The 15,477-nt window shown below is 38.2% G+C and overlaps 1 protein-coding gene across 1 annotated transcript in view; it reads left to right on the top strand.

Annotated features, from left to right (window-relative positions):
* Positions 1-15,477, top strand: part of LOC141996573 (neural-cadherin-like) — a 104,117-nt gene that overhangs the window by 65,306 nt on the left and 23,334 nt on the right. Inside the window, exons 16-23 of the mRNA XM_074968716.1 lie at positions 154-297; positions 2,556-2,839; positions 3,278-4,892; positions 6,563-6,656; positions 8,003-8,187; positions 8,376-8,605; positions 13,256-13,533; positions 14,274-14,488. Coding sequence (XP_074824817.1) covers positions 154-297; positions 2,556-2,839; positions 3,278-4,892; positions 6,563-6,656; positions 8,003-8,187; positions 8,376-8,605; positions 13,256-13,533; positions 14,274-14,488 — 3,045 coding nt within the window. The remainder of the gene's footprint in view (positions 1-153; positions 298-2,555; positions 2,840-3,277; positions 4,893-6,562; positions 6,657-8,002; positions 8,188-8,375; positions 8,606-13,255; positions 13,534-14,273; positions 14,489-15,477) is intronic.

Here is a 15,477-nt window from a genome sequence, read left to right as displayed (position 1 = left end):
TTGGTATATAAATTGTCCATAACCCTAAGGGTTTGTTTCTGTATTGTCTGCATATTCGTCTTCATTTAATGTGCAGCTAGACAGTTTAAGGAATTGTAGCTGACAGAAGTGGCACAGCTGAGTATTTTAATCTCTTGTTTCTTGTCTCTCTAGACACAGCCTACGTGCGCATTTTTATCAGCGACGTGAATGATAACAAACCTGTCTTCAGTCAGAGTGTCTATGAAGTTAATGTGGATGAAGACCAGGATGTGGGTTCTACTGTCATTACAGTCAGTGCTAATGATGAAGATGAAGGTAAAGTACTGGAATTCCCCATAGCTGCATCTAAAATATTAATGAGTTAATTTCAGCACACTAAGACATATTTAGTGGTGTTAGGAGGGAAAATGTCTATGTCTCTACATTTTAAAACTTCTTTATGTCTAAACTCACAGGGCATGAACATTACTTCATAATGGGACTGTGAGGCATAAGCTAAATAACTCTATTATGTGAGGTAATACATTAACATGGGATGATGGTGAATAACTTCTGTGCCAGCATACACAAATTTGGTATAGATCATACCCTTTTAAAAAAGAAAGGTGGTGATAAAAATATTTTCCCAGTTAACTAGAATGATTCAGATTGAATCTCAATGAAATTAATGTGTTCTCTTTGCATTGACAGTATATTTGTTGTATTGTCCCTTGTTTGGCACACTGAGGAATAGTGTTGTCTTACATGAAATTGGACTTTATAAATGGTTTGGAGACAAAGAAATGTAGGGATCGATCATCATGAACAGTCAAGAGTTTCGAAACAATTATTGTAGAGACAAGCAAATTTGTCACATAATCAGACCCTTTTCATGTATATATTTTATGTATTGCCATGTGTTAGGAAACCCCCCATCCTACTGACTGCTAAATTAGAATAAATGCGGTATTCCTCTGACCTCCAGTGTAGATTCTGTTTGCTCTGGGCATGATTTTCTGTGTGGCAAGTGGTGAATGGGATGGCTCTTAGTGTCTGTGCTTTGTTAGCAAGAGAGGAGGAGTTTGTTGTTGTAAAGGAAAGAACAGAAGTTTTGCAGGACTCGACACAGGCTGGAATAGTATAATTTTTATCAGTTTTGGGGATTGTGTGACACATAAGTACAGCTATTAATATGGCTATCACCAGTAGGTTATTTCAGTAGGCTTAGTTGTACTATGATTTTACCTGATTGACTGATGCAAAGGTATTGATATGAGGCCAGATTTTCAGGACTGGCCATTTGGCAGTCAAAATCTGAAGAGGGCTGTAAAGGTGGTTTGCAGCTACCTTTCTGGATCGCTGATCATTATGCTGCTGGGCACTGTTTCTGTCCTTAATCCCAATTTCAGAAAAATATCTGTATTCAGAAATGCAGTTAAGCATGTACCTAAATCCCATGGAAGAAACTGCCTGAAGTTGAGCAACTGATCTCCTGAACAAGGATGAATTTTAGCACATGCTTAAGTGCTTTCTAAAATTGGAGGCTAATCCAAGTTGCACTAGTTTTTACTGCCGCAAGGGTCTGTTCTGCAAGTAGAAGGTCTCTGAAATGCACGGGCACACTGGCCACATTCACCTATACTAAGGGCTGCAAGGGAGCAAGGGCAAAGCTAGCTACGCTGTACCTATGCCACTGGATGATTCCCTGACACAAGGGAAGCTCCTTAGCTGGCCATGTATGTTGAGTTTAAGTCTGCTTTGTGGTGGTGGAGAAGCTGCCTTAGGAGGACTACGGATCTGGCCCTTTGTCTCTGGCCTCTCAGCCAAGTTAAGTAATTGAAATTGCAGGTGTGAAGTGGGGAGGGAGAAGAGTGACAGTAAAATTGGAGGCAAGAAGGGGGGAACCAGAATGAAAAGGTAAAATATCTTTATTTGGACTAACCCAAGAGCCCCTATTGCATCTGAAATTCTATAGCCCCTGTTACGTAGGAAGTCAGCCTGAATGATCATAGTCATCCCTTCTGGCCTTAAAATCTGTGGCTCTGTGAACTGTGAAGCTGAGTTTGGAATAAGAACTACTTCATGAGATGTTTCTGTAATTTTATAATGCTAATTTATTGTTATAAACAGGTTACCATTTACTATAGTTTCCATGAGTTGTATACTTGGTCAGTCCTACTGGCCTCCCTATACCCAACATGGGGTACTAAGTGAGGGCAAAATTTAGTCCACTGAAATTAGTTCAAGAGACATTTTGTTCCATGGAAACTTATTATAGATATTAGACTTACTGGGACCTGGAAATAGAAAAATGCTTGTAAATATTTTTACTTGGCTATGCATTTTAAAAGACCACCTAACTATAGTACTATATACTGACTCTCTTGTAATAGTTAATCACGTGAAACTTTTGAAAGGAGATAGGACATTGTGGGTGGATTTTAATCAGGATAAGAACTGATTGGTGTGATTAATATAGAACACAATTAATAATGATCAATAATATGATCCAGTAGAAGAGGTACAAAGTAAATGTATATTTCAATGCCCTCAAATGATACGTATCTTATTTAATATTCTTTGGGGACTCGCAGGAGCAAATGCTAAATTAAGGTACCAGATCACAGCTGGAAACACTGGTGGAATACTTGACGTTGAACCAGAAACAGGAGCCATCTTTATTGCTCAGCCCCTGGATTATGAAGAAGCGAAAATGTATGAACTTCACTTGTTGGCCTCTGATGGTAAATGGGAAGATTATGCAATTATCATAATCAATGTTGTGAATAAAAATGATGAGGCTCCAGTTTTCTCTATCAATGAATACTATGGAAGTGTGATTGAAGAACTGGATGGATTACCCATCTTTATACTTCAGGTACTATATGGAGTTCTAGATGTTAGTCATATTTCAATAGAAGAATAGTCCAGTATTGTTGTAATATGTCAGTGAAATCCAGTTTTGTGAAGAAAATGTATTTCATCAGTGGAGAGAGAAGCATGCAGGGGTTTTTTTGTGTGTGTGTGAAGAAAATGATTGTGGCACTAATATTGAACAAGCATGGATGATCTTTTGTAACCCTAAGAACTATTGCTTATGCCAAATAATTAACTTTGTAATCTACTAGCTTTTTTATATTCTGTAGTTCAATTATTACTATAAAAATAAGAAAGAAAACATAGATAATTATACTGCTATAGTGTGAAGTGTCTATATCTATCCATCTGTGATAGGATGTAGTAGCAGATAGGATATAATTCAGGAATTGCATATTCAGTCACTAACATGATGTATGTGTTTGCAAAACCTTTGTAGGTTGTAGCAAATGATCCTGATAGCAGCATGGATGAAGGCGATTTGAGATATTCTCTGCATGGACATGGTGCAACTGATGTCTTCACAATTGATGAGAACACAGGCAGCATTTACTCACAGAAGATGCTTGATCGGGAAGAGCGAGCACTTTGGAGATTTGTTGTGTTGGCTACTGATGAGGGAGGAGAAGGACTTACTGGATTTGCTGATGTAATCATTAATGTGTGGGATATAAATGACAATTCCCCCATATTTACCTGCATGCCTGATGACTGCAATGGGAGTGTCGTCGAAAATTCTCCTGCAGACACTTTGGTCATGGAAATGACAGCTGTGGATTTAGATGATCTGAATATAGGTGTTAATGCAATTTTGACATATAGGATAATTGACAATGTAAAAACTGGGTTTGCTACAGACTTATTTAATATCAACCCCAATAGTGGCACAATACATGTAGCAGCGGGAATGCTGGATAGAGAGAAGACTGATAAATATTTCCTTACTGTTGAGGCAAGAGATGGGGGAGGGTTGACAGGAACTGGCACTGCCACTATCTGGATTGCAGATGTCAATGATCATATACCTGAATTCATTGAGGAGGTCTGGCAGGCAGTGATTCCTGAAAATAGTGCAGTCAACTCAGAAGTTCTGAAAGTGTCAGCTACAGATGCAGACACTGGGGAAAATGCTCACTTAACATTCAGCATTATTGGGGGAGATCCAGATCAGAAGTTTTACATTGAAAGTAACAAAGAAGGTCAACATGCAACTATCAGATTGAAAAAGAAACTGGATTATGAGAAACCTCATGAAAGGTGGTTTAACCTTACGATTAAAGTGGAAGATCTTGATTTTTCCAGTGTTGCAACCTGCTTGATTGAAGTTGAAGATTGTAATGACCACAGCCCAGTTTTCAATTCCCAGTTTATCCAAACTAACCCTTTCTTTGAGAACATACCTGTGGGAACTACAGTCACCACAGTGAGAGCGACCGATGAGGATTCTGGTTTGAACGGGGACATTATCTATTTTATTAAATCAGATTCAGATCCTATCAGACAGTTTGCAGTTGACCCAGATGGTCATGTGACTGTTGCAAGTACCCTGGATCGTGAAGTCATTCAGCAATACAATTTAATCATACAGGCTTCAGATCAAGGGATTCCTGCCCAAACTGGAAGTGTTACAGTCCTGATTAACTTGCTAGATATTAATGACAATGAGCCAAGGTTTGAGGCATCATATATGCCCATTGTTTGGGAAAATGTGGTGGGACCTCAGTTGGTGTATATGAACTATACATCAAAGCTGCTGCATGCTGTGGATCCAGACAGTGATGAAAATGGGCCACCGTTTACATTTTTGCTGCCACCTGATTATCAGAATTCTTTGGATTTTTCTCTTACTGACAACAGAAATAACACAGCAACCATTACAGCACTGAGGTCCTTTGACAGAGAAAAGCAGAAGGTGTTCCACCTGCCTATAATTATAACAGATAGTGGGAATCCATCTATGAGTGCTACAAACACTTTGACCATAACAATTGGTGATGAAAATGATAACAGCCATGAAGCTGGCTATAAGGAAATCTTTGTCTATACCCATAGAGGTAGGTGTTGTACAGAGAGTGAGCCAGATGCATAGAAAAGTTAAAATTTTACTTGCTATTAGTAATTTTTTCTTTAAGTTGTTGTTGCTATTGTATCTTTAATATTCTGTATATTTATAGATTAAGCATCAATTCTGCAAACAGATATACAGAGTCATGACTGAATGGGCTCATGCTGGCACATCTGTTTGCAAGGTCTGGGTCATAATGTGAAAGCATTATCTACTGAGGAAGATTTATATATTTGTAATTATCTATCTTTTGTTTTTTAAACATGTGTATGTATTTGTCTATACAAGAACAATAGTAATGAACAAAAAGTGTTTTTTTGCTCTCTCTATTTCCAAAAATGACTCTACTCATTTTGCGGGGGAATTTTTTTCCCCTTGGGCAGAGCCTGAAAAAAAAATAGGGGATTTTTAAAAAGTGACTGAAAATAGGGGCTTAGAATGAAAGCACTGGGAAGCTTTAACTGTAGCTATGCATTCCAGCAATTTCTTTGTTAGTATGTGGTAAATATATAATTTTAATAGATAAGTATATTTTTGTTGCTTTGGTTTTAATACAATGAAAAATAAATAAATCCCATAAAATAAAGAAGTGAAGATCGTAGGGTATCCCTGTGTCCATTATTAATTGCTTGTTTTGTGCGAGATGGATCATCATCCTAAAAGCATTTGAAATGAAGACACAATTTAACTGTATATCTAGGTTAGAGTTATAGTGCCAGCATGCCTGATCAGTATTTGTAGCAGGAGGTCCAATATGTACAGAAAACTATTTTGCATTGAATTAAGCATGCACCTAATTTTGTTGAATTAGGTGCACTTAAACCAAAAGCCAGTGTAAGCAAGTTCTACAGTAGAGCAGGCTAGGTGAAGTAGGGTAGACTCTGAAGTTCTGAATTTAAAAATAGTCTATTCAATTTCTGTTCTACTTTGTATAGGTTTCTTTTACCGTGCTCATCACCATTTTATCTGAGCACCCACATTTTGCCAGATCACAGCTATAACTAAACTGCACAGAGTATGGTGTGCAAAGGGGTGTTAAAGCTCACTCTCTACTCTCCTGATCACACTGCTGCTCTCTGCAGGCTCGTCTTGCTGTGTTCGAGCCGCTGTTCTACTTTACACTAGGTCACAAGAGCCACAGGGGGCTGAAAACATAGCCAAGAATTGGAATGGCATAGAGGCATCCTGCCAATGCTCTCTCTTTTCCTTGCTCAGGGAGCGCTGCTATTCTGATTCTCTTCTGGTGCAGAATGCTGGGGTAGCTGTAATGGCTCTATATGCAGATTTTGCTAGTGATGCAGTGTAAAATGGCTTCCCCAGATTGGAGCATCTGAGTCTTCAGCTTCTGGTTTAGTAACTTTTTGTCTCAAAAGATCAGTTTATATACTGTAGTTTTATATTCTTATTTCTTTTTACTGATTATTTGTGTGTTTTTTCCCTCCTTTATGCAATGTCTGTGGTCTTTACCCAGCTTTCCAGGTGCACTTGGAGGAGAGCTCAGACTACAGGCTATGCATTGTTTAAGAGCCTTGGATCATAACCTTCACCAAAATCAAACAGGAATATGAAAATGATAAATGAAGTAATGAATGCAGTGGAATTTAAAATCCCTTGAAAAACAAAAATTAAATGCAGATTTATTATAATTTATCTCAACAGGGAAATGGTCAACAACAGTGCTTGGGGAAGTGTTTGCACCAGATCAGGATGACTGGGACAATAAAACATTTCTCTCTGAAGGAAAAATGCTCAAGTGAGGATTGTATTTGTGTCAAACTGAGTAATATTTAATGTTTATGCTTCTGTAATTTTTTTACTCACCATGAGATTTCCCTGTGTACATTATATGTGTAAAAGCCAGGATTATCCCATGCAACAAGGAACGTACCTCCCGAATGTTCTTTTTTGTTGAGATAACTAGGTTTCAAGGAATTGGTGGTGTACACAATATTTATCTTCATCTCAAATAATGTAGGGCCACATCATGCTGTTCATTTTTAAGTAGAGCTCTCTATTACTTTTCCTAGGCATTAAGGGTGTGTTTTGTATTAGACCCAAAATAAAAATAGGCTCCAGTTTCATTTCCTCCCTCTCCACCCCCAGGAGTTATAGTCTATTTGTATTTGATCGCATAAAGGCAACCAGTATGAGCAAAGAGTAGAATAACGCAAGATATCACAAGTGAAAGTGAATTTGGATGATCTCCTCCTAGAGCTAAATTCCCCACTGCATAAGCAGTCACAACTTGTTTTAACTCTTTGTAGTTGTGTCTGTTCATGCCAGTGTTGAACTGGGCCCCTAGACCATACTAATTCATCTGCCCACATCACAAAATGTGGGGTGCCATTAGCAGAAATGTAGTTCTGAAGTGGCTTTGTCTCTGTTTCCCAAAATAAAAACAAAACCAAGCTTTCTTTTCCCTAGAAAATGAAGGTGTTAAAGCCTTAGCGAGCCCAGAGTTGCAGCTGGAGCTTCTGCCTGTCAGCAGCCATTGAGGGTACTAAGCCATAAGAGGGTACTATTCCGTAGTAGTGACCTGGCCATAGTAGACCTCCACAGCCGCTCAAAACTGCCCCTTTCATCATAGCTCATGGGCACGATGCAAGACATCTCCCTTGAAACTTCTCTTTGACAGGCACCAGTGTGGGACTAGAGGGTTTGCTCCCTCCTCTTATCACTCCTCCCTACTCACCACTGGGACCTGTGCAAGGGTATTCCTGAGTTTGAGCCATAAGGCTGTACTAATTCCTGTAGACTACATGCTCTGGGTCAAGAGAGGAAAGCTCATGGGCTTGGGAATTGCAGAAAAGCTACTCATTTTTATAAACTCTCCCCAAGCTTCTCCACAACTTCCCAGTACAAAGTTTTTTCTTTTTAGTGCCTTTCTGAGATTTGGCTCTGGTACCCGTCAGTTGACCACGGATCCTCCATACCAACTTTCTAGGGCTTTTGTAGCTTACGAGGCCATATACCTATGTTGCTCAGTCAGGCCCTCATATGGTAGAACGTGTATGCTGAAAGAGACCAATTCAATAATGAGTAGAGGATGTTTCTGGTTTGACTTATTAGGCTTTTCATGATTTGAAGCTTTACTTCTAGGTTTTTCAGATTAAATCAAAGGACTGGCTCTCTGGTAATGGTGGATAATGCTCCTCAGGGGACATACAACTTAAGAATCAGAGTTTCAGATGGAGTCTGGCCTGATGTAATATCTACAGTACAGATCCATGTCAAAGAGTTGGAAAATGAAGCCATACGCAATTCAGCTACTGTACGTCTGGCAGGTAAGTTTCATTTGCTGTTTGAGCTTGGTTGCTGCTGTATTTGAAAAACTGTTACTTAGATGTGATTGTAGGATAGATGCATTTGCAGTTTGTTTCTAGTGCTGTTGGGCTGGGGTGAGTTGAGAGATTAACCAAAGCTCTGCAGGCATTTCATTTTAGTATACTGTACTTATGAATCCCCATCTCAGGTGTTACAGCGGAGGAGTTTATAAGGAAAGATGAACATGGGAAAAGCAGACATGACAAATTTAAAGAGTTACTGGCAGAAATCTTCTCAGCTCATCCTAGTGATATCACTATCTTCAGTATGATGAACGTTGACGGAAGACAGACAAACTTAAGATTTGCAGTTCGTGGTGGCTCTTCTTATTATAGACCAGAAAAATTGCATGGTGAAATGGCAGCATTTAAAAACAAGGTATGTGCCCCAGTTTTAATTCAATGAACTTAACATTAGGGTGGTTTGCATAGATATAAACTAACTACACTAGCATCCTTTATGCAGACGCAGCCACACTATGGAAGAGCATACCAGGCCTACTGATTTACTTTTTGCTTCACTTGAAGTTTTGTTATACAAATTTGTATCACAGCTTTTTCGTTTAATTTTCTTCCTCTCATCAATCCCTTTTATACAAAATTCCATTTCAATTTGTCTGGCCACTTTTTTAGTTAGGAGAGGGCAGTCTCCTCCTCCGAATCATAGCACTTTGGTCAGTTTTGTGTGATATTTTTGTGTGTGCGCATATTAAAAATATTATTATTATTACTTAACATCTACTATGCGGTATTGCCCAGCGGCCAACCAAAATATTAATCTTTAAAATGGGTAAATGGGAGGACCCACGTAGTTATAGCCCCGTCAGTTTGACTTGATTAATCAAGTATTAAAAGGAAGGTAATATAATTAATGCCAATCAAGATGGGTTTATAGAAAATAGATCCTGTCTAGCTAACTTGATATTTTTATGAAATTACAAGTTTGGTTGATGATTATTGTTGATGTAAAATACTTAGGCTTTTGTAAGGCATTTGACCTGGTTCCGCGTGACATTTTGATTACAAAACTAGGATGATATAAAATTAAAATTAACATGGAACATATTAAAAGGATTAAAATGGGTAACTGTCTCAAATGGGTCTCAACATATAACTGTAAATGCGGAATCATCACTGAATCAGTGTGTTTCTAATGTGGTCCCACAGGAACTGGTTCTTGGCCCTACGCTATTTAACATTTTTATCAATTACCTGATAAAGTTTGTAGATAACACAAAAGTTGAGGAAGTGGGAAATAATGAAGAAAATGATCAATAATGTTGAGCCACCATCTGGACTGCTTGGTAATATGGGCGTAAGCAAACTATATGCATTTTAATATGGCTAAATGTATACATCTAGAAACAAAGAATGTAGGTCATACTATAGGATGCGGGACCCTATCATGGAAAGCAATGTCTCTGGAAAAGATTTGGAGGTCATGGTGGATAATCAGCTGAACATGAGCTCCTGCTGCGATGCTGTGACCAACGGAGCTAATGCAATAAACAGAGGGGGATCTCAAATAGGAGAAGAGAAGTTGTTTTACCTCTGTATTTGGCACTGGTGCGACCGCTGCTGAAATATTTTTTTTCAGTTTTGGTGTCCACAGTTTCAGAAAGATGTTGAAAAATTGGAGCGGGTCCAGAGAAGAACTGTAAGAATGATAAAAGGATTAGAAACCTGCTTTATAGTGATAGATTCAAGGAGCTCAACCTATTTATCTTAACAAAGAGAAGGTTAAGGAATGAGTTGATCACAATCTATAAGTACCTACATGGGGAACAAATATTTGATTATGGGCTCTTCAATCTAGCAAAGAAAGGTATAACACAATGCAATGGCAGAAGTTGAAGCTAGACAAATTCAGACCGGAAACAAGGCAGGGATTTTTAACAGTGAGGGTAATTAACCATTGTAACAATTTACCGGGGTTGTGATGGATTCTCCATCGCTGGCAATTTTTAAATCAAGATTGGGTGTTTTTTCTAAAAGATCTGTTCTGGGAATTATTTTGGGGAAATCAATTCTATGGCCTGTGTTCTACAGGGCTGGGGTCAGTCTAGGTGATCACAGTGGTCCCTTCTGGCCTCGGTGTCTAAGAAGCCCCAGTGTGCCAGCTGCTGTACAAGCGCATAGTAAATAACAGCTCCTGCTGCAAGGAGGTTACGATCTAAAAGATAAGACACAACAGGCAGATGAGAGAAAAGGGAGAGGAGGGGAGATGGAGACATGAAGTGGTTTCAGTGATAATAAATAGATTGTGTGTAATTCTTAGCCAGTCAGGAGCAGTAATCACAACTCGCCACCTGCCCAACTTTTATCAGACTGCAAGGTACGTAATTTTGTCTATTAAACAACAATGTAGAGTATTAGAATCCTCCAAATGGCCGAGGTCACAGAATCAGAGAAGCAGATACTATTCATGCAAAATAACTGCTGCTTCTCTTGTGTATTTATAGAGCAATTACAATGATAATATGGAAAGTTACATTGATTTCAAATAGACTCTGCTTCATAATACATAGTGCGATGATTCATCATAGTGATAACAAGAGGATAATTTTTGCTTCACATATTTTACTGAAGAAATGGCATTTCTATTAATTATTTATCACCTTTCAGAGTTTAATGAATAGCTCTAATGAGTTATCACCAATTTTCTGTACTTACAGAAACAAAACATACATATAGAATTCCTCCATTATCTTTTGTAGATATGTTTCAGTTAACGATAAACATAGAAAATTGGCAATTGGCGCTAGAATTATTCATTAAAATTTTAAATAAATAAATAAATGATGAAGTGTATTTATTTGTTACACTCCTTTGGATATGGCTTTATGATAACTGATCTTAGTGTACAACCAAAGACATCCATCCGAGTAGTTTAAAGGAATCGTGATTGTCCATATGTGCCATATTTTTCTGTAACAGTATAGCAAAACTGTCTGAATCTTTTTAATACAGAATCCCCACTAACAGCAATATATGTAGACTGCATACCCCATAATTGCATTGACAGGATACATCATGTCATTGTGTGATATATTTCTACCTTTTTTCAATATATGTCATAATATTTATGAGGATGTATTGAAGATTAGTCATAAGGGTCAAAGTTCTTAAAAGAATGGTAGATTAAAATGAAGGCACTAGTAAAATGGAAAGAGAAGAAAAAAATGGAAGGTTTTTAAATTTGTTTTTGGCCATTAGAGTTTATTTTTAATTTGTTTTTCATACATTGTTCCACTAAAAGTAACAGCTTATTAAACATATAAAATTACCAGTCCCTACGTCTGAGCTCACAGTAGTTTTACATTGGTGAATTCTGTTATCTTCATGGAGTTACTCCTGATTTACAACATTGTGAGGGTAGAACAAAGCCCTTAGTGTCAAGGTTCTGACACTATGGTCCAAAACCTGAAGCTTTTCATGCACCCGTGGAAAGGTCAAAACCTCTAATTCAATATCCAAACACTGCCTCTGGTCAGCCCAAGAAGTTAAATTTTCGGACACCTTTGTGCTTTTTGCCATGCTGCCCCTCATGTCTAGGACAAACTCCCTGTAAACATCCACAAAACTAACTTATTATCGTCCTTCAGAGCCCTCCTTGAAACTCTCCTTTGCCAACTATATTGTCTCTGTTTCTTTGTGCTCCCCCATCTAGCTATATCCATCTGTTGTCTTTTATCTTACAGTATAAGCTCTTTGGGATAGAGGATGGGGTTTTTTTGTTCTGTGTCTGTACAGTGCCGAGCACAATGGGGTTCCGGGCCATCACTGGGGCTCTTTGGTGTTACAATAACACAAATAAACAATAATATTGATTGATTCATTGATTGATTGATTGGGAGACACATGATCCAGTGCATAGCGAGCTGGATGAGAGGCAGGAGAGCTAGGTTATTCTCAGCTCAGCCATTACCAGCTGTGTGATCTCAGGCAAGTCTCCTTACTTCTCTGTACCTCTGTCTGCCACCAACCCTTTGCCTGTCTTGTCAATTTAGAGTGTAAGTCTTTAGGTCACAGCCTGTTTTGTGTAGTGTCGTTACGATAGGGCCCCAGTCTCCGTTTTGGCCTCTGTGTGATGCCTCTCTAGGATACTGTACTCTAGGATGCCGTTGGATACTGAATTAGAGGTTTTGACCTTTCCATGGGTGCATGAAAAGCTTCAGGATTTGGATCAAGGGTCAGAACCTTGACACTAAGAGCTTTGTTCTACCCTCGCAATGATGCAAAGGAGGAAGTCATGCAATTCAAATAATAAATATATAAATGACAAATGAAATCCTGTGCAGAGAGATCCCACATTACCCTGCACACTGAACATCACTGCATCTTCTTGCAGAGATGGCGGGAGGTATATGCAGATGTGGTGGAGTTGTGTCAGCAAGTCTGAATGCAACTAGGATACACATGCCTCAAAACTTGCCTGTGTAGCAAGCCATGTCCACTACTCGGCTGGGTACTCAGCAGTCCTGAATTCAATTCAATTGTGCATGTGCCTTGGTCAGGCCATGCTTCTGTATTGGGGGAGTGAACTTACGATTTACAGTATGTGGGCATAACAGGGTGAGTAGAAAACTTAACTTGGAATTTTCTTGCTGGTTGTGACCTGGCCCTTTATGAGTGAGCAAGGGTGGAGAGAAGGGTGCCTTACACTGCCCTAAGATTTTAGGCACAATCCCAGTCCCTGCACTCTGGCATCTGCCAGTCTAGCACTTTCTGGTGCCTTAGAAATATTATTAACAGTCCATAACAGCTCTAATAAGTTGGCTGTCAGTGATAGCAATTATTGAGTTCCAGGAAATATTGCTACTGTAAACTTTCATGCACACTGAATACATATAATTTCCTTTAAATCACTTTGATTGCTCACAAAGTCTAGGCTATTAATGACCAATTTTCGTGTAATTAAAGTATTCCATAAAGTTTATGATTGTATGGATTTTCAGAACTGAAGGAACAAATGAAAACATTCCATTAGGGACAGACTGGTGATTTGTTAAACTGCGTTTCCTCTTAGATCCAATCAGCTTTAAAAGTGAACGTTTCACAGATTGATGTAGACGAATGTGGGAGAATAGACTGTAGTGGTGGCAGCGGTTGTACAAACTACTTCACAGTGAGTGACATCCCAACAGTGATGGATGCTGGGAATGTGTCATTTGTCTCTGTAACAATCACCATCAGTGCAGTCTGCACCTGTTCAGCTAGAGATCGAGTTCATCAGTCTTGTGCCTCCTACCCCCGAAGCCCATGTCTCAATGGTGGGACATGTATTGACACTCTTAATGGTTACAGGTGAGGAAACTTGCACTGCAACTTTTCTTACTGTCTCTTTTATTTCTTTTTTAAAATGTTAAATGTAGTTAACAAGATACAGGACTAGAAAAGTGATAGATGCACCTTCAGATCGGCATTAAACTGTACATTTCAAATTGAGGGAAATCCAGAAAAGTGTTACATGTGCAGAAGACTGTAAACTTAATAATAAAAACAGTTCTTTATTAAGGGCCTGATCTTGGTCCCTGCAGTCTTGAAGCCATTGAAAGTATAGTCTGAATAAGGACTGTCAAGATAAGGCCCTAAATGGAAACCAATGAAAAAACACAAATAAGTTAGTGGTGTTAACTCATCTCTCTATGCAGTTCTTCAACAATTTAGAATAATTTTGTGAATGGTTGTTATGATGATTTCAGATTCCACAGCTCCATCACTTTTTAGTGCTCCTTTCATGATTTCAAGATTTAATTCCCAATTAATCTTTTAGAATTTTCATAGGATTCTCATGGGATTTCTTCCGTGGGTAGGGTCACTATGAAAACAGTAGGAAATGTTTATGTTGAAAAGCTTTTCAAAAAGGGTCAAGATGACTGAGGATATTGGTTACTGAACACAGACCTTTTAACTTTTAGATCACTGAATCATATCCAGCCCAGGTTGGTAGATTAACTAAAAGTAAATGTTTTGATTATAGTATTTTTAGTTTATCTATTCATTTATTTATTTTGCTTTAGCCTTCCTCTGATTTGCTCTTTCAGATGTCATTGTTCTACTTCATTTCATGGACCTGACTGCCAGCAGACTAAGCACAGTTTCCATGGAAATGGATATGCATGGTTTCGACCCATCAGGCCTTGTTTTGAGAGCTTACTATCCCTAGAGTTTATTACTGAGGTTCCAGATGGGCTTTTACTATACAGTGGTCCTTTATCAGATCCAGAGCCTGGGAGTCTAGAGAACTTCATGGCAATAGGTACTTGTAGTCTGTACATTGCACATAACTAAATGCTTTGTAGGGACTTGAAGCAAGGATTCTCTAGGAATTGATGTTGCATGGATAATATAGTAATTATAGTGTGAATTCTTACTTCAGTCTGACGGATTCATATAAAGTTTGTCTCTTGAATGCAAGACCCTAGAAAAATTAGGAAAAAAGTCTCCTGAAATATACTTTAGGAGAACATTTTTCTTTGATATTGTGGGTATTTTTTAGTTTACGCTAATGGTTCTGAGCCTATCCTAGAGCTAAAGAAATCAAAGTGAAACAGAACAGACAGATTTACCAAAAAAAAAAAAAAATCCCACAAGGAAATGTCTAGTGCTTTAAAGGAGTTCAGGTACTTTTGAGACAGGTATTACATGATTAATGCAGTCAGTCGCATGTCATTTTCTGTGGTTTGTGAAGACAGAAATCTACTTCTTAAAATTCTTTCAGTCTCAAGGCATTTTTGAAACATGTTTTCTTTAACAGACTATGACTTGATGGATGAATCCAGTCCCACAGCACCATCAAAGCCATATATGCAGTAGTTAAAGTTGTCTATACATCCAATGATTTTTTAATTGTTGCTCAATTATTTTCAGTGAGTTCGTGAAAGAAGATGTGTGCAGAATTGTGTATATTTTAGATTGTCCTAAATGTTGGGATATTAATCTATGACTTGATTTTTACTTTGCTTCTGTGAGGCTGAATTTGTATTTACTTATGAATTTGGACAGGGGTTGGGATATAGCAAACCCTGTAAGCATGCATCTATGTAATTAGTCTGAATTTTTACTTTAGAACGTAATATGGTATTAGTGCCTTAGTAAGGAATAGATTTCAATGTTTGGTTTAGAGCCTGATCACGAAAAAATGTTTAGTGCAGCATATTTTCTCTGCACAGTTCAGGCAGCAGATTCCACATACAATTAATTAACAAACAGCATACTCATTAATACAATTATAAGTTACAAGGCCAA

The sequence above is a fragment of the Natator depressus genome, chromosome 12 (genome assembly GCF_965152275.1).
Source record: "Natator depressus isolate rNatDep1 chromosome 12, rNatDep2.hap1, whole genome shotgun sequence".
Classification (NCBI taxonomy): Eukaryota; Metazoa; Chordata; order Testudines; family Cheloniidae; genus Natator; species Natator depressus.
Note: the sequence above shows the minus strand (reverse complement) of the source record. Positions and strands in the feature narration are given on the sequence as shown.